The 27,636-nt window shown below is 35.9% G+C and overlaps 4 protein-coding genes across 4 annotated transcripts; all 4 read left to right on the forward strand.

The window, feature by feature from the left end:
* Positions 1-105: 105 nt before the first annotated feature.
* On the forward strand, positions 106-5,043 carry LOC132784907 (esterase B1-like). The gene is made up of 6 exons (XM_060790805.1): positions 106-296; positions 2,659-2,971; positions 3,043-3,193; positions 3,252-3,815; positions 3,875-4,038; positions 4,375-5,043. Exons 1-6 carry the CDS (start codon positions 250-252, stop codon positions 4,846-4,848), a joined length of 1,713 nt encoding a protein of 570 aa, XP_060646788.1. The 5' UTR covers positions 106-249; the 3' UTR covers positions 4,849-5,043.
* A 3,895-nt stretch (positions 5,044-8,938) lies between these two features.
* LOC132784908 (esterase B1-like) lies at positions 8,939-14,700 on the forward strand. The gene is made up of 6 exons (XM_060790806.1): positions 8,939-9,083; positions 12,167-12,479; positions 12,545-12,695; positions 12,754-13,317; positions 13,381-13,544; positions 14,227-14,700. Exons 1-6 carry the CDS (start codon positions 9,037-9,039, stop codon positions 14,698-14,700), a joined length of 1,713 nt encoding a protein of 570 aa, XP_060646789.1. The 5' UTR covers positions 8,939-9,036.
* Positions 14,701-14,890: 190 nt separating this feature from the next.
* LOC132784918 (ubiquitin-conjugating enzyme E2-18 kDa) lies at positions 14,891-15,466 on the forward strand. Its single transcript, XM_060790822.1, is given in 2 exon segments — positions 14,891-15,076; positions 15,078-15,466. Coding segments are annotated over 2 exon segments (459 nt in total). The 3' UTR covers positions 15,351-15,466.
* A 2,327-nt stretch (positions 15,467-17,793) lies between these two features.
* On the forward strand, positions 17,794-24,908 carry LOC132785746 (esterase B1). Its single transcript, XM_060792009.1, has 4 exons — positions 17,794-18,482; positions 22,536-22,848; positions 22,916-23,800; positions 23,869-24,908. The coding sequence occupies exons 1-4, from the start codon at positions 18,436-18,438 to the stop codon at positions 24,382-24,384; spliced, it is 1,761 nt and encodes a 586-aa protein (XP_060647992.1). The 5' UTR covers positions 17,794-18,435; the 3' UTR covers positions 24,385-24,908.
* Positions 24,909-27,636: the final 2,728 nt, after the last annotated feature.

Genomic DNA, 27,636 nt, shown 5'->3' on the forward strand with positions numbered 1-27,636 from the left:
TCTACATAATATATACTTACATTTTATTCTTTCTTTTCTCACTTGTTTCGCATGTGTTTTTGTTCGCCCAACTCGTCGACATCAGAATAAAAAAGTTTGTATTTCAGTTTCAGTTTAGCGCTGTCGCGTTACAGTTCATACTACTATCGTTGAATCGAAACAAAACGAAAAAGAACTTTAGCAGTCTCGACGGCATTAGCCAGATACTCGTATTTCAGAAATATATATGGTTTGTTGTTTGTTCTCAAAATGAATAAGAACCTCGGTTTTGTGGAGCGCATGCGCTGGCGTCTGAAGTGAGTGCCATCATTTAATCTAAATAGATCAATATTAATTTTTAAGTTTATTCAGAAAACATAATATATTTTATCGTGTGTTTAGACGAATTAATTCATATTTCATACAATTAACGCTGCGAGTTTGGATGTGTTGCGAAGTTCTTAAGAACATATTTATTGCTTTGAATGACCTAAGTTCCTATTGGGTCATAGTAATTTCAGTGAGCTAATCAAGTGCTCGGGTATGACAAATCATATCTGTGCAATATGACATGCCGACACCTCTAAAAATACACGTTCATGAAGCCATACGCGAAGTGTTCCATATTAGGTTTACTTGTAAATGACTAAGAAATCAAAAGAACATATAATAATAATATTTTTTATTGCGCCGCAATACTTTGTGCATAAATTCAGATAATTACAGAAAATGATTATTCAATATTTGTTGGGGAATTTTAGCTTATCATTGTTTCAAATTATTTTTATTATTGAAAGTTCTCCTACACATATAAAAATAGCATACTCTAGATATCATTCACATTGCTGGGGTCATCTCTTTACAGTAAATCAATAAAGTTTTTATGCTATTCATAAAAGTGTCACATAATCCCTTAATTTATATCCCCATAAGCATTCGATTAATTCGTTCATATACGTCGTCTATTTATCGCTTAATCAGTTTAATAAGAAACATATTTTCTGTTTACGACCTTTCATTAATGCATAGTTTGCCGTTACCGATGGATATGCCACATAAACTTAATTTGTTTACATAGACAAATATAATTAAATCATTAAAGTCGTAACTTATATAGCTAGTATACAATATTTATTTTCGTGGGGTTAAATATTGATTCATGTTTATATACAAATATTTTTATAATTACTCTATCAACATGCTGTAAGCGTTTCATTTCAATTTGAACGTGCTTGATGTGTACTCTGAATAACGTAATTATTCTATGGTTTATTGCCAAAGCCTAAGATTCCATTATTCATTATATACTGTATTATATTCTCGTGTCTATTGGTTTATATATAAATATACCCAAGTAGTCTATTTGTCGGCAATTAGTTTATTTTCAAATACTTCTGTGTTAATTGAAAAATTAACTTTTCTAGCACGTCGACAATTAAATGAGTGTTATTCATTACATTTAATTGTATAACCCAATTAAAATAATATTTCGAGCCTATAATTGTTTCAATTAGTTGATGACACTTTCTATCATTGTTCACATGACAACTAAAAGCTAATTATAAATAAAAATAATCTATTCATTTTTATTTACTTTACAATTGATATACTGTTTAATTAAATTGCGTTGTTATCACATACTTTTGATGTCAACGTAGGTTTCATAAATATATAATATATTTTTTTTTTGCTTCTTATCACTTAAATCTGATAGCATAATAAATATCTGAATGATTTTGTATGTCTAATTTTTTTACAATATTTTATTTTCTTATATATTCTAATAAATTACGTTAGGAATTACTGTATTAAAGCAATTAGAAATATATAAAAGACTATCGTCGAGTATTTTCTTTATATAAAAATAAAACAATAGTCTTCATATTTTTGTTTACACATGACGCGACAATTTTATAATATCCATAGATAGCGTATACAGAGATTGAACCTAAGTACTCTGCTTTGGGTATGTTAATTTTATGTACCTATTTGTTTTATTATTTTGGTTGCCTTTGCTGTGGCGAGAGAAAGAGAGTGATAAGTGGCATTACTCTGAAAATCATTGTATAAATAATATGGGCTTTATTATACAAGTAGATGTTGCTGGCTTATCTGCAGGCTCGTTTGTCTCATTGTATTCGCTGGTATACAAGAGATACTCCGAAAGGGACAAAGTTCAACACTGAATGCTGCAGATTTAAGAGCTACTTTAAGTGCAAGGGGAAGTTGTGAGGGGTGTAGGAAGTCGAAGAGCTGAGTGCATTGTGGCGTGACTGGGTGGGTTGTTAGTCTCTAGTTGTGGGTGAGTATGGGTGTGTGTGTGTTCCGTGTGTTCATTTATCACTGACAGACGTGCCCAGTTAGGTGAATGTGGTCCATACTGAGTGACAATGCAATGAACTAGCTCTGAGCTGGATCTGTGTCCAGTTGACGGCCTGACGACATGGTAAACAGCACAGCAACGACAACGACAGTTGCAACAGCATTCAAAGCAGCAGCATCAGCAAAATAATTTCAATTTACTGCGTTTCATGAATGTCAGATGAATATGGCTAATTAAAATAATTAATACGCATTCACGGCCGACAAAAATATCATATTAAATAGGTCTGTTGTCTATGCCTATACGAATTGTTTTGCTAATTTTTTATTCAATTCCACATTTCCCCATCTCTACAGAACCATCGAGCATAAAATACAACAATATCGCCAGACGACCAACGAGTCTGTCATCGCCGATACGGAATATGGCAAGGTGCGGGGTGTTAAGCGGTTGTCCACTTACGATGTGCCCTACTTTAGCTTCGAGGGCATACCCTATGCCCAGCCACCCATTGGAGAGCTACGTTTCAGGGCGCCGCAAAGGCCGACGCCATGGGAGGGTATCCGTGATTGCAGTCAGCCCAAAGAGAAGGCGGTGCAGGTGCAGTTTGTGTTCGACAAGGTGGAGGGTGCCGAGGATTGTCTCTACTTAAATGTCTACACCAACAATGTAAGTTGACTGACTGTTGTGTCCATTGATGCTGTGACCTGAAAATAACCTATTCTCATCTTATATGACAGCTAAGTCCTGCCAAGCCACGTCCGGTCATGGTCTGGATTCATGGCGGCGGCTTTATCATAGGAGAAGCCAATCGTGAATGGTACGGACCCGACTATTTCATTAACGAAGACGTAGTACTGGTAACCATTCAATATCGCTTGGGTGCTTTAGGTGAGTAAAAAGACTCTCCAGAAAATGAACTACTAATTAATCACTTAAATTCATAAAGGATTCCTTAGCTTGAAGACACCTGGATTGAATGTGCCCGGCAATGCGGGTCTCAAGGATCAGGTGATGGCACTCAAGTGGATCAAGAATAACTGTGCCAGCTTTGGCGGAGATCCTGACTGCATCACAGTCTTTGGCGAAAGTGCTGGCAGTGCCTCCACTCACTATATGATGCTGACAGATCAGACACAGGGTCTCTTCCATCGTGGCATCTTACAGTCAGGAAGCGCTATCGCTCCTTGGGCCTACAATGGTGACATTACTCATCGGGCTTTCACAATTGCAAAACTGGCAGGATACAAGGGTGACAATGATGACAAGGATGTTCTGCAGTTCCTACAAAATGTCAAGGCCAGAGATCTGATACGTGTCGAGGAGCATGTCCTGACGCCAGAGGAGCGCACCAATAAGGACATGTTTGCCTTCGGACCTTCCTTAGAACCGTTTGTCACGCCCGAATGTGTGGTGCCTAAGCAACCGCGAGATATGATGAAGACCGCATGGGGCAACTCTATTCCCATGATGATTGGCAACACTTCCTATGAGGGTTTGCTCTGGGTGCCAGGTAAGTGTTCCTGGAATGGCACATGAATCGAGATTTACTATCAAGATTGTTTCTTTCAGAGGTGAAGCTAATGCCACAAGCAATACAGCAATTGGACGCTGGTACGCCGTTTGTTCCAAAAGAACTGTCAGCAGTCAGTAAGGAAAAGATAAGCAACTGGGCTGAAAAGATAAGGAAAACGCATGTTTCTGGAGAAAAGGCGACTCCGGATAACTACATGGATGTAAGTTGATTTATATATATTCGTGGAATATTCATTATATTAGATTACCACTTACTCACATTTCAAACAAAAATGTGCCTGTCAAACAAAGTCTTAAATGAACTGGAAAATCACGAAAGTGATAACAATGAAATATTTGAATCCGGTTAAACTTAACTGGTTTTCTTAACATATGATAGGAAATTTTTTTGTCAAGTTTTGATTTCGATTTCATAAATGCAAATGAATAAAATCTTCTTTTAAGTTTATTGAATTAAAAAAAATATTTTAGGAAAACTTCTTTTAAAGAAAATTATTCATAATAGTTCTCTGATTTTGATTTCTTTATATTTACAGCTGTGCTCTATGTACTATTTCATATTTCCGGCTTTGCGAGTGGTGCGTTCCCGTCATGCTTATGGAGCTGGTTCACCCGTCTACTTCTATCGCTATGATTTTGACTCGGAAGAACTAATATTTCCTTATCGCCTAATGAGGTTTGGTCGTGGAGTAAAGGGCGTGAGTCATGCCGATGATTTGACCTATCTGTTCAGCAGTTTGCTGGGTCGTCGATTACCCAAGGAAAGTCGTGAGTATCGCAATATTGAGCGCACAGTGGGCATCTGGACACAGTTTGCGACAACCGGTAATCCCAATAGCTCCAAAATTAATGGCATGGATATGATCACTTGGGATCCTGCGCGGAAAACCGATGATACAATCAAGTGCTTAAATATCAGCGATGATTTGAAATTTGTTGATTTGCCAGAATGGCCTAAGGTTAAAGTATGGGAAAGTCTATTTGTTGATAATCGGGATCTACTATTTTGAGAATGAAATTTAAAATATTTGCTGTATATAAGTGAAGTCAATATAAATACCTAAGAATCAGGTGTCTATAAATTTGTTAATTGTAAATTTAAGCTGTCAACTAGCTTGTCAAAGACATTTAATAATACCAAAATATATTTGTACTTAGGATTTTAACAACTGTTGTCTAAAAATAAAAACAAAACAAATAAGAAAGTTTGCTCGACTGTGAGATGCCCACTACCCATTTTAAACCAATCAAAGTATTGCGATATTTATTTTAAAATTAAATGAATATACCGCAAAAATATTAAAAATATACCAAAAGTTACTTTAGGTATATTGATGCAGTGCATTCAAAATATACCATAGTGTGCAAAATATGTGAGTTTTTCAGCCAAATCGTCAAATTATTAAGTAAGTACCAAACTTTCAGGAATCATAATGATTATAGATATTACTGCATTTTCCAAAATTCTACTAGCTATAAAAGTACTTGTTATTCGATTTTTACCGAGTTGCAGGGGCGGATGTGGATATGGCAACAATTTGAAACAAACTTGATCTGCGTGCAAGCATAACAAATGCTGTCGAAAATTATAGCTCTATCTCTTATAGTTTCTGAGATCCAGGTGTTCATACGGAAAGACGGACAAGATACATCGGACAAGCCATATCGTCTCGGCTGTTGTTCCTGATCAAGAATATATGTATTTACTTTATATTGTCGGAGATGCTTCATTCTGCCTGTTATAAATATTGTCTGTAAGCACAAAATTATAATATCTTATTAGTACAATTATCATATGCTTGCTGTTCATATCTTCGATTTGGGTAGGCATATATTTTTTTCGAATTTTACAAATAATTGCAAGTAAATTGGTGGATTTAATATACCATATACATATATAAGTTGTTAAGCAACAAAGTCAAATTTAATAAGTTTACAGAAAGTTATAATTTTTTTGTTGTAGTTTTTTACTTACTTAATGGAATCATTACATTATAAATAGAAACATCAGTTTGCTGACAATTTGATAACACTTAATTCAATATAATTATTAAATTGAATAGGAAGATTATATATACAATTACAATAGAATAAAACATGAATTATATGTGTTAATAGCTTATCATGCGAATTACATAGACAACTGTCGAGGTCAAGCTTATTGACGCAATAATTTCATTCTTGTTTGTTATATTGTATAACCTATGTATAATTCTGCTTGAATAATACCCTACGATTAATTTTTGACTTTTTCGAAGTGTGTTCTCGGAAAGGGGCGTGGTCAGAATAAAAAATAAACTTGATCTGTATATGACATTCATGAGTATGGGAACCAACTTTGTATCTCTAGCTTTATAGTCTCTGGATTTAGGTTGACAGACGGACATGGCTATATTAGTACGATTGTTGATGCTGATGAGGAGTATGTATACTTTTGATAAATAGTGATGAAGAGTTATTGACAGGGTGAGGCCCCCTCTGATAAGGATAGATGCGTTCATTAGTCGGTGTTTGCCTAGACCTTTCATATCGATCCGACTCAAAGGAGTTACTTGCTGCCGATCTTTTAGAGAATATAAAGATATTGAATTGCTATTTAGGAATTTCTACACATTGCATACAAAAAACGTCAAAGCCACGAACGACAACATAATAAAATTGAACGATAACCAAACTAGTAAGTAAGAAAGTTACAGTCGAGTGTACTAGACTGTGAGATACCCGCTACACATACCCGCACACCGGAATTAAAAAAATTTTGAAGCGTTGACACTACTACGACTCAACATGCATAGTAGCATGGGATTTGTGGAGCGTATGCGCTGGCGGCTGAAGTGAGTGTCAATAGTTAGCTGTTTTTATACCCGCTACCCATAGGGTAGAAGGGTATTATAATTTTGTGCCGGCAGGAAATTTATGTAACAGGTAGAAGGAGGCATCTCCGACCTTATAAAGTATATATATTCTTGATCAGCATCAATAGCCGAGACGATCTAGCCATGTAAATACTGGATTTCAGAGACTAGAAGAGATAGAGCTATAATTTTTTTTCGACAGCATTTGTTATGTTTGCACGCAGATCAAATTTGTTTCAAATTTTGCCACGCCGACTTCCGCCCCGCAAATCAAATCGAATAACAAGTGTAACTTTAGAGCTAGTGCTGCGAATTTTGGTATGTACAATAATATTTATAGTAAGTGTTGTTGCGATCAGATAAAAATTGTGGAAGTTATTAAAGAAATACTTTAGCATGGGCAAAAACGCCTACTTACTAGGGGTTTTAGTTGCTTTGGCCGACAATCTGGTATATTATGCCGTCTATGGTATATTTTGAATGTGGTACTATATCGGTATAACAAAAATACCATTTGGTACTAAAAATATTTTAGTATTTTTGGTATATTTTTAAAAAATACCGCAATATTTTGCTTTTATTCAAAATGGGTAGCGGGTATCACACTTTCTTACTTTCTTACTTGTTATACCCGCTACCCATAGGGTAGAAGGGTATTATAACTTTGTGCCGGCAGGAAATGTATGTAACAGGTAGAAGGAGGCATCTCCGACCCTATAAAGTATATATATTCTTGATCAGCGTCAACAGCCGAGACGATCAAGCCATGTCCGTCTGCCCGTCTGTGTGTCTGTCCGTCTGTCCGTCTGTCCGTATGAAACACTGGATCTCAGAGACTATAAGAGATAGAGCTATAATTTATGAGCGAATTATATATTTTTTGAATTGGACAGTAGGTTTCCTTCTTCATAAATTATATTAATTTGTTATTACATTTTCTTTCTGAGAAAGCTTTAATAAATAAATTTAATAGTTTAGATTTCACAAAATATTATGTTATTAGTCATTTTTTGGTGTAAAACGATTAGTATCTAGTTTCTAAGATATTATGGTGATCTAAAATACGTACATATAAAGAAAATAATCGAGATTTTTCTATATTAAAAAATAGACTTCAGATTGCTATTAATGCCCAACACCATAAATTTTACAACCCTTAGCCAAAGATTAGACATTTGTGCTTTACTTGTAGTATGATAATTTTAAGTACATCTATACCTAATTATTATCTTTTTAAATATTTGATCGATGTGAAAAAGAATTTCATATGTGATGAAATACATGGTATGTTGAATTATAGCACAGTGTGATGAAATAAAGTGTGGTGAAATAAACCGTATGGCGGTATATGTATGTTATGTATAGTTTGCACTATGATAGCTGCGTGCAGGCGTAATATGATTGCCCAAAGGATCCTTCAGTATCAAGTACTATGAAGTACGAAACTGTGGAATCAATTAGAGTATTTGGGTACAATAAGTGTCACGACAATAATGGCGACCAAACTCTTTTTTGTACGGCTCACTCTCTTATCTATACACACTTACCACTCAACGATTGACGATCTATACTCAACGCTTTGTTTTGGCTCTTAATTTTCGCTGGCTACTTTATCGCGCAATGTAATTCATATTTATACCCAACTACATTCATGTGGTAGAAAGGTATTTTTGTTTAGTGTCAACAGGGAATGTGCGTAATAGATATTCGTAAACATTCTGGATCAGGGTCATTATCGCAGACGAAATAATAGAGGCAAAAGAAGATATAGCTACCTTTCCTGAAAGTTTTATTATTCAGCAAAAAAAATATTTCCTTAGGTTTTGCAAAAAAACAACCGAATAACAAGAGACTTTGAGCTACAGATTTCAATTTTGGTAAACTAATTACAACTTTACTTCTAATGATATCTAACTGAAAACCATAGTTGTTATAAAAAATCCTATGTAGTTGAACTTTAGTTGCTTGGAAATATACTTATTATACTTAATGTTGCCATATTTGTAGTCGTTTTTTTATATTTTTGTTCTATAATTTATTACTATAATTGTTTTGTTTTTACTTAAAATGGATAACGGGTATTTGAAAGTCAACCACACGATACTTTATTTTTGTTGCATATTGTGTTTTGATATTTGGTTTATTCTACATGGTATAGATTTGCATTTATACTTTCCATTATCACTTCTTTGGCCTGAGTGCTTGATCGTCGATATATTAACAAAAGAAATATTTTCATTTTAGTTTAAGTTTTGTTCTGTCGCGTAGCAGTTCATTTTGCTAACGGTTAAACTAATAAGGGAAACAAAAAATTTAGAAGCCTTGACGCTACTACGACTCAACATGCATAGTAACATGGGATTTGTGGAGCGTATGCGCTGGCGGCTGAGGTGAGTGTCAATAGTTAGTTGTTTTTATACCCGCTACCCATAGGGTAGAAGGGTATTATAATTTTGTGCCGGCAGGAAATTTATGTAACAGGTAGAAGGAGGCATCTCCGACCTTATAAAGTATATATATTCTTGATCAGCATCAATAGCCGAGACGATCTAGCCATGTCCGTATGTCCGTCTGTCCGTGTGAAACACTGGATCTCAGAGACTATAAGAGATGGAGCTATAATTTTTTTTCGTCAGCATTTGTTATGTTTGCACGCATATCAAGTTTGTTTCAAATTTTGCCACGCCGACTTCCGCCCCCGCAAATCAAATCGAATAACAAGTGTAACTTTGGAGCTAGTGCTGCGAATTTTGGTATGTACAATAATATTTATAGTAAGTGTTGTTGTGATCAGATAAAAATTGTGGAAGTTATTAAAGAAATACTTTAGCATGGGCAAAAACGCCTACTTACTAGGGGTGCTAGTTGCTTTGGCCGACAATCTGGTATATTATGCCGTCTATGGTATATTTTGAATGTGGTACTATATCGGAATAACAAAAATACCATTTGAGACAAAAAATATTTTAGTATTTTTGGTATATTTTGAAAAAATACCGCAATATTTCTTACTTGTTTTAATTGGGTTAATCTAAGTCATTCCTTATTAGAGTTTTCCAAAGAACGATCAATTTTCAAGTAACGAAATGTCAACAATGTACGTGACTTTGAGTCGTTTCATACTAAATAGCATATAAACTGCGAATATGCTATGCACTTAGTAACTCTAATGAATACTATACTTACTGGAATAATTGATAGAAAAATACTAATGATATACATAAGGTTTCATTATTATCTTATTAACAAAAATATTATAGATGAGCAAATTATATATTTTTAGAATTGGACAGTAGGTTTCCTTCTTCATAAATTACATTAATTTGTTATTACATTTTCTTTCTGAGAAAGCTTTAATAAATAAATTTAATCGTTTAGATTTCGCAAAATATTATGTTATTAGACATTTTTTGGTGTAAAACGATTAATAACTAGTTTCTAAGATATTATGGTGATCTAAAATAAGTACATATAAAGAAAATAATCGAGATTTTTTTATATTAAACAATAGACTTCGGATTGCTATTAATGCCCAACACCATAAATTTGTACAACCCTTAGCCAAAGATTAGACATTTGTGCTTTACTTGTAGTATGATAATTTTAAGTACATCTATACCTAATTATTACCTTTTTAAATATTTGATCGATGAGAAAAAGAATTTCATATGTGATGAAATACATGGTATGTTGAATTATAGCACAGTGTGATGAAATAAAGTGTGGTGAAATAAACCGTATGGCGGTATATGTATGTTATGTATAGTTTGCACTATGATAGCTGCGTGCAGGCATAATATGATTGCCCAAAGGATCCTTCAGTATCAAGTACTATGATAAGTGTCACGACAATAATTTTGTTGACCAAATTTGTGAATTTCATGTAACATAAATTTATTTTTCTTGTGTGAAATGAAAAGAAAATGAATGTTGCTGGTTACTCGAAGCTCGCAAAAGTAAAATTGAAGTAGACTAAGTTGGGGAAAAGTTGCCCCTAAGATATAAATAAACTTCGTTTTATTAGTATGCTTATTTTATTCAGATTAAAAAGTTAATTTAGGGATGAGGTGATGTCTGGGAGATATGGAAAGTAAGGAAGCTTGCAACATTTTAGTGGGACTGGGTGCGTTGTTAATCGGTAGTTGTGTGTGTTAATATAAATATGGGCAATTCTTGAAAAATGGTAAACCATGACCGAAGAAAAAAATCTTCACATTCATCGTATTTTTTTGTATAATGTCATAAAGAAATATCCAAATTTTTATAATACAATGGATCCGTAGCATATCTCCGTTGTTTTTATAAAAAAATTTGCCTGCAAACTGAAAAAATGTAATTTTTTCAGTTTGCAAGGAAAACATAAGATATGTTTGCATTTTTTCTACCAAATCTCTTAAAAGCAATCCAATAATAAGATAAAAAATGCAAAGTGAGCGAAAAAATGTTCAATTAACTGTTTATTTTTATTTTGCTTCTTATCTATGTTCAAATCGTACGTTCGCGACCGAAAACATCATTTTATTGTAATTGCTTCGCATTAAGTGCAAGCAGGTGAATGAAACTTCGTGTGTTAAATTATTTTGGTATATATATTTTAAATATAAAAAATCGTTGGGGTTACTCAAACCAATCTTTTTTTATTGATTGTCAAAGTAGCGTACGTTCGCGACCTTACCTATAAGCATATGTCGATTTTACTAGCGTCGCATGGATTAAAAAAACATTTTTTGTTTTTGTTTTGAAAACTATGTCGTTTGCAGTTACTTATTACTTGTTAGTTATTACTTATTATTTATTACATATTTTTCTTGCTATTAATAAATTTCAGTACATATTTCATTTTTAATAAAAATTTATTTTTTTTGCTTTTAAATGTTATTAGACACATTAAATTGAGTTAAATCCGTTTGTTTTTATGAAATATGAAGTTATTAATAAAAAAAAGTTGTGGTAAAAATAAAAATTTAATAAATAAAACAACATGGAAAAATCGTACGTTCGCGACCGTACGCTCGCGACCGGAACTTAATTAAATTAAAAATAAATAAATGGAGATATTTTCTTGAGAGTAGACTTAATAGAAAGCTACATGATTCTATTTTAAAAGTAAAGTTATTTCATTAAAATATTCCGTCTCAATTCGCAGAGTTTTTGCATTTTACTGTATTAAGCCAAAGTCGACTTTCGTTTTGCGTACGTTCGCGACCGATAAGCCCCATAATTTACACTAACCAAAGAGCTAAACAAATGCTATCGAAGAGTAAAAAAAAAGTTTCAGGAAACGTTTGTTTTCGATTTTATTTTTTTAATTTATCTCGTACGAACGTACGTTCGCGACCCTGAGAAATGCCCATATGTAATTTTTGTAATTAATATCTTCTACATTCATGTGTTCAGGATTGATAAAAATAACTAGTTCTGTTGCATATGTCTACACGGATTATTATACGTATTATAATAATAATTTTCACAGTACCATCGAGCATAAAATACAACAATATCGCCAGACGACCAACGAGTCGGTCATCGCCGATACGGAATATGGCAAGGTGCGGGGTGTTAAGCGGTTGTCCATTTACGATGTGCCCTACTTTAGCTTCGAGGGCATACCCTATGCCCAGCCACCCATTGGAGAGCTACGTTTCAGGGCGCCGCAAAGGCCGACGCCATGGGAGGGCATCCGAGATTGCAGTCAGCCCAAAGAGAAGGCGGTGCAGGTGCAGTTTGTGTTCGACAAGGTGGAGGGTGCCGAGGATTGTCTCTACTTAAATGTCTACACCAACAATGTAAGTTGACTGACATTTGTATCTATTCGCTCCTGAATGTGATCACTTTTTATCCTACATGACAGCCAAAACCTGCCAAGCCACGCCCAGTCATGATCTGGATTCATGGCGGAGGATTTCTTGCAGGCGAAGCCACTCGTGAGTGGTACGGCCCTGACTATTTAATTAAAGAGGACATAGTGCTGGTGGCCATCCAATATCGCTTGGGTGCTTTGGGTATGTAAATATACTCTCAACGAAACTTTCTTCTAATTATTCACATAAATTCAAAAAGGATTCCTCAGCTTGAAGACACCTGGATTGAATGTGCCCGGCAATGCGGGTCTCAAGGATCAGGTGATGGCACTCAAGTGGATCAAGAATAACTGTGCCAGCTTTGGCGGAGATCCCGACTGCATCACTGTCTTTGGCGAAAGCGCTGGCAGTACCTCTACTCACTATATGATGCTGACAGATCAGACTCAGGGTCTCTTCCATCGTGGCATCTTACAGTCAGGAAGCGCTATCGCTCCTTGTAGCTACAATGGTGACATTACTCATCGGGCATACACAATTGCCAAACTGGCGGGATACAAGGGTGACAATAATGACAAGGATGTTCTGCATTTCCTACAAAATGTCAAGGCTGGAGATTTGATACGTGTTGAGGGAAATGTTCTGACTCCACAAGAACGCGCCAATAACGATTTGTTGGCCTTCGCACCCTCCTTGGAACCCTTTGCCACGCCCGAATGTGTGGTGCCCAAGCACCCACTCGATATGATGAAAACCGCGTGGAGCAACTCTATTCCCATGATGATTGGCAACACTTCATATGAGGGTTTGTTCTTTATGTCAGGTATGTGTCCACTTAAATACCTCGAAAATCAAGAGTTTTTCATTTTCTTTTTGTTTCATTCAGTGCTTAAAGCAATGCCACAGATTACAACGCAATTAGATGCCGGCACTTCATTTGTTCCGAAGGAGTTGGCGGAAGTCAATCAAGAAAAGATTGAAGAATGGGCTAAAAAGATCAGGAAAGCACATGTTACAGGTGAAAAGGCTTCGCCCGATAACTACATGGATGTAAGTTGTCAAAAGGCTTCAAATGCAATGTTGATTTCGATGCTCTCATTCAATATCGTCAAGCTTCATTTTGCTAAAATAATAATTCAATTAAGTAGTGAATCCAGGAAATGTAGGTAACAGGTAGAAGAAGACATCTGCGAACCTATAAAGTATATATATTTTTGATCAGCGTCACCAGACGAGACTATATAGCCATGTCAGTCTGTCTGTCCGTTTAAGAGTTGTAGAAGTTATTTAAGAGATACTTTTGTATGGGAAAACGTCTATTTACTAGGGGACAAAGTTGCTTTGGCTGACAATCTGGTATATTTTGTACTCAATGTAAATGGTATTATATATTTTTTTTTGGAACACTTAAATTAATGGCGCACTATTTTGTTTTATTCTAAATGAGTAGTGGGTATATCACAGTCAAGCACACTCGACTTTCTTAGACTGTTTTTTAATGGGTAGATTGTTATAAATGTTGACACAATCCATATTCATTCAGGGAAAATGATTATTATTAGTTCCATTCAGGAATTATGTGGATAATTTGTGGTTTCGATTACATAAAAAGGTTAAATGAGCGAACGTTAGAAATACTTACTCTCAAATTTAGACATAATTTTTTTTTGGGGCAATGGAATATCCTTCTTTAGCAAGTTTTTCTAATATTTTCTTTTCTTCGTATTTACAGGTGTGCTCTATGTACTTTTTCATATTTCCGGCTTTGCGAGTGGTCCGTTCCCGTCATGCTTATGGAGCTGGTTCACCCGTCTACTTCTATCGCTATGATTTCGACTCGGAAGAGCTAATATTTCCTTATCGCCTAATGCGGTTTGGGCGTGGAGTAAAGGGCGTGAGTCATGCCGATGATTTGACCTATCTGTTCAGTAGTTTGCTGGCTCGTCGCTTACCCAAGGAAAGTCGTGAGTATCGCAATATTGAGCGCACTGTGGGCATCTGGACACAGTTTGCGACTACCGGTAATCCCAACAGCTCCAAAATTAATGACATGGATATGATCACTTGGGATCCTGCGCGAAAGACCGATGATACAATCAAGTGCTTAAATATTAGCGATGATTTGAAATTTGTTGATATACCTGAATGGCCTAAGCTTAAGTTATGGGAAAGTATGTTTGATGACAATAGAGATCTGCTATTTTGAAAATGAACTTTACAATAAAAAAAAACCTCAATATGAGTTTATAAAAGGGGCCTTAAAACTGCTAACTATTTTTAAGCACACAATAGGCTTGTCAAAAGCTTTTCAATAATACCTAAATTTGTTTGTACTTAGAAAATTAACAACTGTTGTCCACAAAAAAAGTTTAAAATACAAAACCACAACCAAAAAAATGTCTGCTTCACGTCGTTTGAGTCGCGAACTGAGCGATATTTTAGCTTCCAAATCGAAAATTCTGCGCAACATTGAAGCCTCGGACGAATCGTTGCTATTGTGGACAGGACTTTTAGTGCCAGAGAAAGCACCTTATAATAAGGGCGCATTTCGCATTCAGATTAGTTTTCCAACTCAATATCCGTTTTTTGCCACCAAAGATACTCTTTAAAACGCAGATCTATCATCCCAATATCAATGAGAAGGGCGAAGTCTGCCTCCCAATTATCACAGCCGACAACTGGAAGCCAACCACAAGAACCGAGCAGGTTCTTCAATCTTTGATTGAAATTGTGCATAGTCCCCAGCCCGAGCATCCACTGCGTTCCGATTTGGCGGAAGAGTACGTAAAGGATAACAAAAAGTTTATGAAAACGGCTGAGGAGTTCACCAAAAAGAATGCCGAAAAACGTCCTTAATAAGACAAAACAATACAGTACAAATTTTAAATCTTCTTTAGGGTAAGACAGACAGGCCGGGCTGTACTTCAAAATTGTACATAAACCAATATTAATTAAACTGGTTTTTGTTTTTATGCTGTTCACATTATTTTTAATGCATTACTAAGATAACCAGGAGTAAATTGGGTATAGCTCTTTGATCTTAATATAATCCAACTTAAATGATGTTCTAAACTGGCACTAAAATGGAATCTAGCATCTGCCAAGTTATTTACATGCCAAGTGCTGCCTGTTTGGTCATTACATAATTCACAGTTAACACGGCAACATGGTAAGGCAAGCTACCAAGTTGTCCAGAACGGAATTTACCATGGAAACTAGCTAAATTTAATGTCACACACAATGCTTATTCAGACTCTTAAGAGATGTTGCCGCTTGTAGTCTTGATAATTAATTTAGAGGCTATTAATATAATTCAAGTTCAAGATGACGACAGGCCTGATAATTCTAAGAATGTAATTACAAATACAAAGAAAAACTAGCATACTTACGTATTATAAATAAATATATTACAAGTATTTTAGCATAGTTTTCCATTTGCGATCTTCCACATGATTGCAGAGGAAGTAATATTTGAAGGCATTTATATTTAATCAAGAATTTAATACAATTAAGCAGCGATGTAATTGTTTGAAGTACACCATTTGCAATTCTAAATAGATACATCAGATTGTTGCCTAGCTAATTGAGAATAATTTTTAAATTATATAGGCAGATTAAATATACAATTACGAGTGAATAAAATGTGAATTATATGTGTTAATAGCTAATCATACGAATTTGAAAAACGGCTGACGAGGTCAAGCCCATTGACGCAATAAGTTTATTGTGCTATGCCGCATTGTTTTCAGTATTATTTCAGAATAATATTGTTAAAGTTGTTAAGCTTTTAGCGTGCAGCCCTCAGTAAAATATTCGTTATAATTACAGTAATTATATTAATCATCAAATTGGAAATCTGTAAAGCTTAAGCTACTTTTTACCGGAATATCAATTGCGATTATAGCAGATATGCTAATATCAACAAACAAAAATCAATATTTGCCAAGAGTAATGCTTTTGATATTATTTGATTAAATGCCAGGAAACCGTGTAATTTTAGGCGAATTGATTTGTAATCCTATCCTGCATTTATTACTATTTAACAAAGGCTTCAGAGTTTATATTAATGGAATATTTATAAATTATGCAAATATGCATGGGTTTGGCTGAATGTTAAACTTTAAAAAGTGCATTACAATTGAATTGTGTTTGCATGCAATTACTACTTTATATATTCAAAATGATGTCCAATTTATATTATTGATAGATTGGTTTGTTGTTGCAATCAACATTATCATTATAGGCATTCTCACAACAGACTTAATAGCAACGAATTCACCGTTTTAATTACGGTAATTGCCGCAACTAATGTCATGCCATATTGTGTATTAAACACAAAAAATGATTAACGGTGTAGTAATCTCGAGTGGACTGGAAATTGTAATAGATAAAACAAGTTGAGTATGTTGTTTCATTAGCTGGAAAGACCTCGTCGAGAGATTCTATCTAGATGTGCAATGAAATAAAAATCAAAAAAAGTATTATTAGGATTTATTTGCCAAGCAGTCGAGTCCGTTTAACATTTTCAATGGTAAATAATAATCTAGGGCATTGGTAGTGCTTTATAATTGCTTACACACCTCTCTAGCGATTTGAACTATAAACTTGTCGCAAACTGTTGATTAACATTCCCCGAAAACCAAGCAAAGGACACACGTTGAGCATACGCCATGTGTGACAGTACAAAAAGTGCAATTTACACACATAAAAGCCCAAAAAAGAAAAACAACAATGGAATTTCAAACCCAAAGTCAAACACAGCAAACAAACAACAACAAGTGACTGGCTGCAACAATAGCAGCAGAAGCAGCACCAGCAGCAGAGCAGTAGTTGAAACTATTTTGTGTACATGTCTGTGCACATGCTATAAACAATAAACAAAGGCAACAACAAAAACGATAACGTTTAAACAAAACAACGGCGCCCAGCACAGGCAGCAAGCAAACTCACTCGAGCAGACAATGCCATGGGCATTTGAGTGCGAAACATGGCAGTGTACACACACAACTCACACTCACATATAACTGTGCACAAATACATGAGCACAGCTAGAATATCACTCATACGCTAGCTAGGCCCGTAAAGAGTAAATGAGTGGAAACCCCAACAGCAGCAATAGCACCAGCAACAGCTCGCATGTAAATTTCAGAGTGTGTTCGATTGTGTGTGTGTTTGCGATTGTGTATGAGAATGTGTGCGTGTGTATGTGTGTTTTTAGCGTGCTCATGCGGCAGTCCGAGCGATGAGCGTCGAGCGTCAAGCGTCGACCGTAGACCGTTGACGACCACTAAACTTAGCCGGCGCCTACTTCACATGCTCAGTAGACGAGCAACCCCTGAGTAAAACGCAACAAGCCAATGCCCAAAGCCGGCGTTTTAATAACTAAATAAAGCAGCGCTTTCAATTAATTTAGAACAGAGCATCGCGAATGCAACGCGCTTCAATTGCCGGCAAGAAGTGGAACGAGTTGAGTTGAGTTTTATGGTGATGATCATCATGTGGTTGTGTCTAGAAATTTAACGCAATTTACTTAAATCAAACTGAACAAGAGACAACGTAAATTGTCGAAATTATTATTTCAAATAGTTAAAAAAATTGAAGCAAAATCATTATAAAAATCAAAATAAAATCAATCAAAAGTGTTAGCAAAGCCAAGGATAAAAAGGCAAGGCTGAAAAGGGCGATTGACACGTTTTGTGTTGCGCATACGCCGCGTAGGCGGTATTAATTTTTTTTACGCTATTCTCTTGGCAAAGTGGCCTTGTCGTGTGTTTATTTTTACTGGGATTTCAAGAAACTCGCCAATCGTGCTTTCTCTGTGGGCGAGAGTGTGTGTAACTGTGTGTGTGTGTGTATCTCAGATTGACGCCAGTGCAACTAATTGCCAAGTGGCAAGGAATCAAATCACGTTTACTTTGCGGTAGCGTGGAAACACATCAAGATGTCATTCGATATTGCCATTGCCGATCAGATGCGTATTGCATTAAGGTAAGTGCTTTCGCATTGAATTGCATATTCAATTCATATTATTATATAATATGTCTAAAGCCATGCGGTATTAAGTATAATTGAACAAAATTGCGAGTTAAATTAAGTGATTTTTAACTTGCAATTTGAATATATAAACTCCATTTATTTAATTGGATGCAACGACTCATTTCCGTGTATGTATCATATTTGCTTATTCACTCAATTTCTAGTAAACTATAAATAAATAAATATTTTTAAGCTGTATCGCAATTCGTTATTATACAAAAATAAGAAAAAAATTAATCACAAAAATATTCGATACTTTTGTGGAAATGCGTCGACATTATTCCCATAATTCATTTTGTATCTCGATAAGAAATCAGCATAGAACTCATAATGGCTTGTGTAATAAAATCATAGAACAACAATTTAAAAATGAGTCTAACACTTCCACGTTACATCGAGGTTAAGTTTGCACGAGCTTAAATAGATTGCAATTAGAAATCAAAGCGAAACCACAGCCAATGATGCCTCGGTATTGAACTTTTTGACATTTGCTATCGATTCACAAACATCAATGAAGAGCTGCAATCAAATTGTTGTGAAGTTCAAATGTCAGCCGGCTGTATGTGGCTCAGTAACGTGACCATTTCTTATCGCAGTGACTTGAGAAATCAAAGTTATAAAATAAAATATGTATGTTATTATGACAGCCGCGTCAGAAGCGAGAGCCTGAGAGTCTCTGTTCTTATCAACAGCGTGCCAGGCCTTCATAGGTTGCTCAGAATCCGGTTCACTTTACAGCTGGAGGTCTTATAAATAGAAATATATGTTATTGCATCCGCGTTGTCTGCATTGTCGACTCACCTTATTGACTTTAATGTGCTGTCTGGAAATGTGGCTTGTACTCTGGACCTTACCCATCCATTGAAAGTGATTTCACATATGTATTTTCGCAAGTGGTTGACAATGGCTTGCTTTTTTTTAAGACTTATGTTCGCATGAACTCGCTATCAGTTTAAGCGTTCTGTCTACTGTTAATTCTAAAGTATCAATATCAAATAAACTGATAAGATTTATTCGAGTTTGTAGAGAGACTACTGGAAGCGTGTGTCATTATCGACACTATGTATATAAACATTTTTTGTTGGTTTTCTAAATGCGTCATTTTTGGTTTATGCCCCTCAACTACATAAATTATATGTTTACTTAGCTTACCACATGACATCGACAATTTCATTATCACCTGCAACTTTCGCCAATTAATATGAAATTGTGACTAGCTGGCCAATGTCAAGATTAAGATTTTATTGTCACTTTGAAGTGAACCCACAAAAGATCACGTTTTGCGGTGACTTTACGGAAAATTCTGCAAATGTCACAAGTCACATGAAGAAACTCTTTGAAAGAAAACAAAATTCCGAAGTTGTGCCAAAATTGCAATAACGTCAACCTGAAGAGTCAATAAAATATTTGCTTTAAAACTGGTCTTTTCATGAGCTTATGACTTTTTGCTTATATTGCATTAGTGGCAGACACTTCTGTGAATGATAAACAAAACATTGAATTAAATAAAATTAATATAACTATTGATTGCAAAAATCTCCACAATTATTTCTTCTTGCTTAATGATGATTTCTTTTGCACTCTAATTAAACTAGAAATGCAATATTAAATATATCATTCAAATATGATTGTACTAAATTATGAAATTTTATAATTATGAACAGCACATTTATGAAAATATATTCTCTCTTGTATTTATTTACGAGTACTTCAGATGAAAACAAGTAATTCCAAATTAATTTGCAAGCAACAAAAATACATTTTTCCTTGCAATATTTATAAATTGTTGGCAATATTTCTGGATTATTCTTTTATTAGCCAAAATCTATCATTGGCTGCTAAAATTGCATTTCTTTTTGGCATTTGCATTGCCTTACACTTCATTGCACGATTTTGATAAATGGAAAATTTTAAACATTTTGGAAGGCAAAATAAAATTCGCTCGAGCGAAATGCCATTGACCTGCATCGTTGACGAGGATGCTGATGTATTCAAATATTGATTGATTTTTCTTATCGTTTCTGCAGGAATTATACAATATTATTTATATTTCTGGCATTTTTACTTTACACTCTTGCAGTTCTCGACAATTTGGTAAGCAAGAATTTAGACTAATTGGCATCCCATAAATGAGGAACGAAGTGTCGTGTATTTGGGTTGCAGCTCGAAGAGCACATTTTTTTTATTGTGAGAGGGTTATAGAGATTTTTCAAATCGCTTTTAAGGTCAGGCATTAAATTATTAAATCTTTATTATAGCTACCCTTGGGCTAGCTTGGAATAGTTGTCCTGTTGTACTCTTACTTTTCTATCACATAATATTAGAAATCTTTATTTGTGGTAATTTAAAAATTACCCACATGAAAACTTATTAAGATATGATATCTATTAAAAACAGGGTTGGCTGTTATCATACATATTTTGCACCTAAACACTCCTATGCAAGGTTTTTTCCATATTCTTTCTTAGGTAGTTAAAAAAAATAATTGCGTTAAACATTTATTAAAGAGTTAACAAATTTAACTTCGTGTTGTAGACTCAAACCGTCTTCCGTTGATTTTATGTTTGTAGTTGCAATTAACATATTTTAAATTATTTATATAGGCAGCTTCGTATACAATGTCAATGTCAAATGTGTTGATTTTGTTGTTTGTTATTTGTCTCTCTTGTGGATTCGTTGAGCATTCAAATCGCTTCTTTTCGCATGTGATAGACGCAGAAGCAGATGCTGCTCGGCTTCTTTTTTTCCGCATTGTAAGTCGAGTGCGACTCTATTGTGTCCACAATATATTCAACCCGAGCTCACTCATAATATAAATTGGTATTGAGATTAACTGCTGATTGGAGAAACCAGTTCTATATAGATGTAATTTTATTGCTCAAGCTGTTGGCTGGTATATTTTATATAAGTAAAAGTGGCAGCAGCTTATTTGCTTAACAAGATCTCGTAGAAAATTGTAATTAACACTTTACGAATATACTATAAGCATAATTTACACAAGTTACTTAGAGCAATATTTCGAGAAATACCCCAAGGTTACACTCACTGACGAGCAAGAAGAAGCTGCCAGCTGCTAATTAATTGCGGCTCTTACTACAGCGAGTGCTATGCTCAGTAAATATATGTATATGCGATGATTTGCAGCCGTATAAATGTTGTCGAATATCGAGTGTTTTCATTTTTATTTAACCATATTTGAAATCTATATTGACGATCAGCCCGTCTGCTGTAGATCGACTCACGCATCGTATAACTCGCCCGCTTCTGATGCCTTAAACACACTTGAAATATTAAATGGGGCAGCGCCGAGCGTGTTGCTTTCGTCTTCCCCTGCAACTAATACCCTGTTACATAATATACTAGACTGGGTGTTAACGGCTTAAGGAACGTAATAAGAATACGAGCACTTATCAAATTATCTGGTAATCGTTATCATTTATTTTTAAGTTTTAAATTTCCGTTCGATAATAGACATTGCCAGTTCGAACCAGTCTAGCTGGAATTAGAAATAAGCACGTGGAATGTGTAAAACTCGGAAATACATTATTTTGCATAAATTACAATAATTTATTAGGAATAATAGAAGTTGATTGCCAATTTTCCATAGCAACTAAAATACTTAGATATTCTTTTGGATAACCAATTTTATTATTTAATTTAAATGTGTTTCTGATGTTTAAACGTGAAGTATTTCCCGTTTGTCGACATTTTTTCAATTTTTTTTATAGGATATCCGCTGTTTATATACCACGAACCAATCTCATCATTTAAATTAGCCGATTGGCATTTTGTTTTGTTTAAGTAATGAACGAAAATATTGCGAGTGGCACGCCCAAAAGTCTGGGCAATGTTTACAAACAAAAAGTCTGAATGTTTATCCAAACACTTGGCACTTGATTGGCTTTAAGTGCACTCACCTGTCTCGCTTGATTTGCAATAACATTTACAACTCAACACTATTCTCACCCTATCTATCTCTCTCATTTTCTATGTTTCGTTTATTAGCTATGTCAAGTTCAAGACAAAACAGCAGCGTTTGAGGAGCAACGATAAGGTTATTGCCGACACTGTTTACGGAAAGGTAAAAGGCGTCAAATGGCGTTCGATTTATGGCAACAACTACTACAGTTTTGAGGGAATCCCATTCGCCAAACCGCCTGTGGGGGAACTACGCTTTAGAGCGCCCGTTGAGCCCGATCATTGGACGGAGGTGAAACGCTGCACACGAGAGCGGTCGAAGCCATGTCAGGTCAATCTGGTGCTGAATCAGGTGCAGGGCAGCGAAGATTGCCTTTACCTCAATGTGTACTCCAGAGAAGTGAGTTCAATGTTCAACATTACCTTTATTGATATTCCAAAACCTACAACTTTCTTCATAATTACAGTTGCATCCACAAAAGCCACTGCCCGTGCTGGTTTGGATCTACGGCGGTGGCTTCCAAATGGGAGAAGCTTCGAGGGATTTATATAGCCCTGATTACTTTATGATGGAACATGTTATGCTGGTGACCATCGCCTATCGCCTGGGTCCACTGGGCTTTCTAACATTGGACGACGAGCAGCTCGATGTGCCTGGCAATGCGGGTATCAAAGATCAGGTGCTTGCTCTGCGCTGGGTGAAGAGAAACTGTCATTTCTTTGGCGGTGATCCTGATAATATTACAGTGTTGGGCGAGAGTGCCGGAGGTGCCTCAACACATTACCTGATGCTCACTGAACAGACACGCAATCTCTTTCACAAGGCTGTGCTCATGTCCGGCTCCGCCATGTCTCCTTGGTCCATTACACCCAAACATAACTGGGCTCATCGTCTAGCTCAGGCCACCGGGTATTCGGGTGAACTGACCGATCGTGAGGTGCTGAATCATTTGCGCCACACAAAGGCGAGCAGCATGTGTCGAATGGCGGAGGAAATTGTAACGATGGATGAACGTCATCAGCGTAAAGTAATGTTCTGCTTTGCACCCACCGTTGAGCCATACGAGTCCTCGCACTGTGTGATTCCCAAACCCCCCATTGAGATGATGCGCCATTGCTGGGGCAATGAAATACCCATGGTGGTTGGCGGCAATTCCTTTGAGGGACTGCTCGTCTTTCCCGAGGTGCGCAAGTGGCCCGAACTGCTTCACGAGCTGGGCGACTGTGCGTATCTGTCGCCCGAAGATGCCGGTTTGGATGCGGATCAACGACGCGCCTTTGGCAGACTGCTGAAGGAGGCTTACTTTGGCGATAAGGAGATAAGCCAAAAGACATTACTCGAATACAGTGATGTAAGTTAAAGCTGAAGTAGAAGCAGAAGCAATCAGTATAGAAATAATTGTTATTGAATTACTTACAGCTCTGCTCATACAAATACTTCTGGCATGGCATCCATCGCACTTTGCTTTCGAGAAGCGTGAATGCGCCCAAGGCGCCGACATACCTTTATCGCTTTGATTTCGATTCAGAGCACTTTAACATGGTACGGATTATAACGTGTGGTCGCAAGGTGCGCGGCACGTGTCATGGCGATGATTTATCCTATTTGTTCTATCACGGGGCTGCCAAAAAGCTGAAGCGACGCACGGCTGAATTCAAGACCATTCGTCGGCTGGTCTCCATGCTGGTGCATTTTGCCGCATCCGGAGATCCCAACATACCACTGGTCATGCAGGAAGAGCACTATACACCGCTGGGCGACCCGACAGATGCCCAGCCAAAAGCACAAGCACAGCCGTGGCTGCCCATCTCCCAACAGGATGCGGTGTTCAAGTGCTTGAATATTTCACATGACGTTCAGGTGATTGATTTGCCGGAGGCCGACAAACTGCGACTCTGGGATAGCATGTACTCGGATAAGCGATTATTGTATTAGTTATATGTATGCCTTACCTAAATATATTAGTAGCCATATCTATATATGTATATAAACTTACATATATTCATATATCTATACATAGCATATATTCGACGAGCCTCGAGCTGGCCCTAAATGCGCATCTCCAATGTAAATTTGTTTGCGCAGGCATCAAGTGTACACATGTAAATAGGGATTTTTATAGCCTAGCTATTAAATATAAAGAAAAACACACTCACACTCACACTCGCACACACACATAGTCACACATGATTGAGTAAATAAGAGCATACGTTTTTTATGATGGCCTTGGGCTATTTACGCTTCTGTTTGAATTGTTATCAAATGGCAATATGCAAATATCTCTGGATCAAACAGTAGTCCAGCTATATTTAATCAATATTTTAACATTATGTTAGGTTTACTACATATTTGTAGTCAGCAAATATCCTTAAGCTAGCATGTACATCAAAATTCTAATTGTGACAGTGATTTTTAATAAACGGAATGAGCATTGAATAATTAACACAAATATTAAAATGCAAAATATATGTATGACCGTGTATCTTTAAACAACATGTTTCTTATTTAAGGAGGGGTATTGATTCTTGAATCGATAACTGGATGGGGTCTCCCGTAAAATCTGCTGCCTTCAAACATTTTTAAAATTCTCAGACTGGCATATGTAACACTTGCACATACTCCCAGAAGTTAAATTCGTTGGGAAAACGACTTTCGCATATCCTTACAAAAATTAGACAATCATGCTTTATTTTTTACGCAAATACCATGAAAGAGCACTGAGGATACAACTGCTTAAAATACATTATCAATCTGTGGCTTCATGACAAAGTTATACCGCCTTTTGTTTGATTTAATTATTGAGAGTCCTTGCGGTGTTTCATGCAAAGTATAAACCATTATTAATGTGCTTATGCAATTTTTGTGGGTAGCAACTTGAAAGGTCGCTTTGTCTGGCATATATATTATGTAATTTACCTCACCCTAACGTGACCCTCCCCTCAGTTTTGGTATTAATTGTAATTAACAACTTACACGTGCTTCACATTTACTTAGTCTTGTGACCTTCCCCACACCGAAGATAACAGCGAGTTCACTGTGTTAAGCATTGTAACTCGTATTTTGCCTGTAATATTTTAATTATTATTTACAGTTGCTTTGTAATTTTCCTTTAAATTATTTCAATTCCTCTGCTGCTGGTTAAACATGACTGAACAGCTTTTAGGCTCCCAATGAATTTCATGCGGCGATTTATAAACACAGCCTAAAAGTATGTAACGATTTTTGCTTTAATGAGTAGCAGTGATTGAGTTAGTTTGTACTTTTAGCGAATGCGTAACATAAATTATATTTTACTGTCAAGAAATTAAAAGTCTGAGCTTTCAAAATATGAATTTCAGTAATTAAATAAACGTATAATAAGGTTTCTTTACGGTTTTTGTAATTTTAATTTCTTACAAGTGTAATTTTTTTTATATATGTCAAACTAACTTAGTAGTGCAATACAAACTTTAGAATGTAATTGTGTTTGTCGATGGATGCTCGAAAATGTACTTGTCATCAATCAAGTAGTTAATTGAAAATTAGTTGTAAGTGCGCTTCAAGTGTTTCTTTTAACTCAACTATATAATTTCATATTGTTTGTATGTATTGTTTAAAGTTATCAAAGTTCCCTTTCTGCTTTATTTTCTATCGAATCGAGTTAAGCAGGCGTGCGTTTGGCTTTAACTATGTCGGAAGCTTCTGAATTTTTTAAATCGCAGACAATAGTTTTCTGTCACGTGTGGAGTTTGAGGGGTGGGCGAAGCACTGAGCAACGTTGGGGGCAACACTAAAGTATTCCACAAATCCCTCTCATTTTGCTCAAGCGCCACTGCCATCGACAATGAGGATAAGAGTGAGAGAAGCAGGACGAGTCATATTACCCATGTGCGCCGTAATCGAGTCACGGAATGTCTGAGAAAAAGTCACGCGAGATTGTTGAACTGTCTGAAAATTATGACTCTGGGGGTTGGCCGTTGCGATATGAGGGGGCGTGCCGAGTATCCTTATGATTTGATTTTAAAAAATTCATGAGGCAATTGTTGAGCGCGCAAAAAGATTTTACCTTCCACTTTCCCAACGCCAAGGCTTCAACGTTTTCTTGTGTGACAGCTGGCATTTCCTTTACAGGAGATACTTTAGAGCTGCTGCAGCTCCGAGCACATAATAGTTAATCAGAAAGAAGTTGACATATACTTCTTATGAATGTTTAAAGAGCAAGCCTATAAACTTGTATAGAGAAAACACGTTCAACACATTTTTGTAGAGAACAAATTATGAGTCAAAGCAATGGTACTTTCCCTATCTGGAAAACTAAAAAGAAAAGAATCGATTAGCAGAGTCTTGAATCATATTCATACAATAAATATTAAACGAACAGATCAATTATTGTTCCATTCTTCTCTGTAATCATCTTTCACTGTTAAAATTTAATTTTCAGTTGAATGTTTACAAAAACGTCCAAATGCTGCAAAGTTCAAATGAATTTTAAACAAACTTAAAGACAAATTAAACAAAAATTAAATACAATTTTGACTCTATGATGCATCGACAGATGGAAACGATCAGAGGCAGAATAAAAAGAATAGATAAAAGAAATAGCAAGTCAGAATATAAAAAATCATAACAAGGAGAATGGTAGAACTTTAATTTCATTAATAAAATTCATTTAAAAGCTAACAATGTGCAAACTGAGCTGACAACTGAGCCAGAAATAGACGCAAATTTCAATTGATTTAAATGAATTAGTGGCAAAAAACGTGCCGAGCGTCGGAGCACGAGATTGCGCTTTGAGAGCAGAAGAGCGAGAGAAAGAGAGATAACGAACGTGCAAACATGTTCAGTTGAGCTGTTGCTCTTGAAAAGCTCTCTGAACTGTCGCTGAAAAAAGCACATGAGAGCATAAGGCACGAGAGTTTATGCTTTGATAGATCGGATACGGTGTTTGCTCAAGGTCATACAGTCAACGTGCTAATGAAATGAAAACAAAGCGGTAGATAGGTCTGAGGATACAGATACGAGAAAGTACACATTAATAAACACATGCAAAAGTGAATTATGTGTACAATGATTGCATACAGTTGTGTATGTACATAATATATTAGAAGGGTAGATTGCTTTTATTGAGCTTAATCAATTTTGATTTGAGGCAGCGCATTGCGTGTGGACATGTGTGGCATGGTCAGTGATTTTTCGATTAGAAGCGCT

This window comes from Drosophila nasuta, chromosome 2R (assembly GCF_023558535.2).
Source record: "Drosophila nasuta strain 15112-1781.00 chromosome 2R, ASM2355853v1, whole genome shotgun sequence".
In the NCBI taxonomy this organism is placed as follows: Eukaryota; Metazoa; Arthropoda; class Insecta; order Diptera; family Drosophilidae; genus Drosophila; species Drosophila nasuta.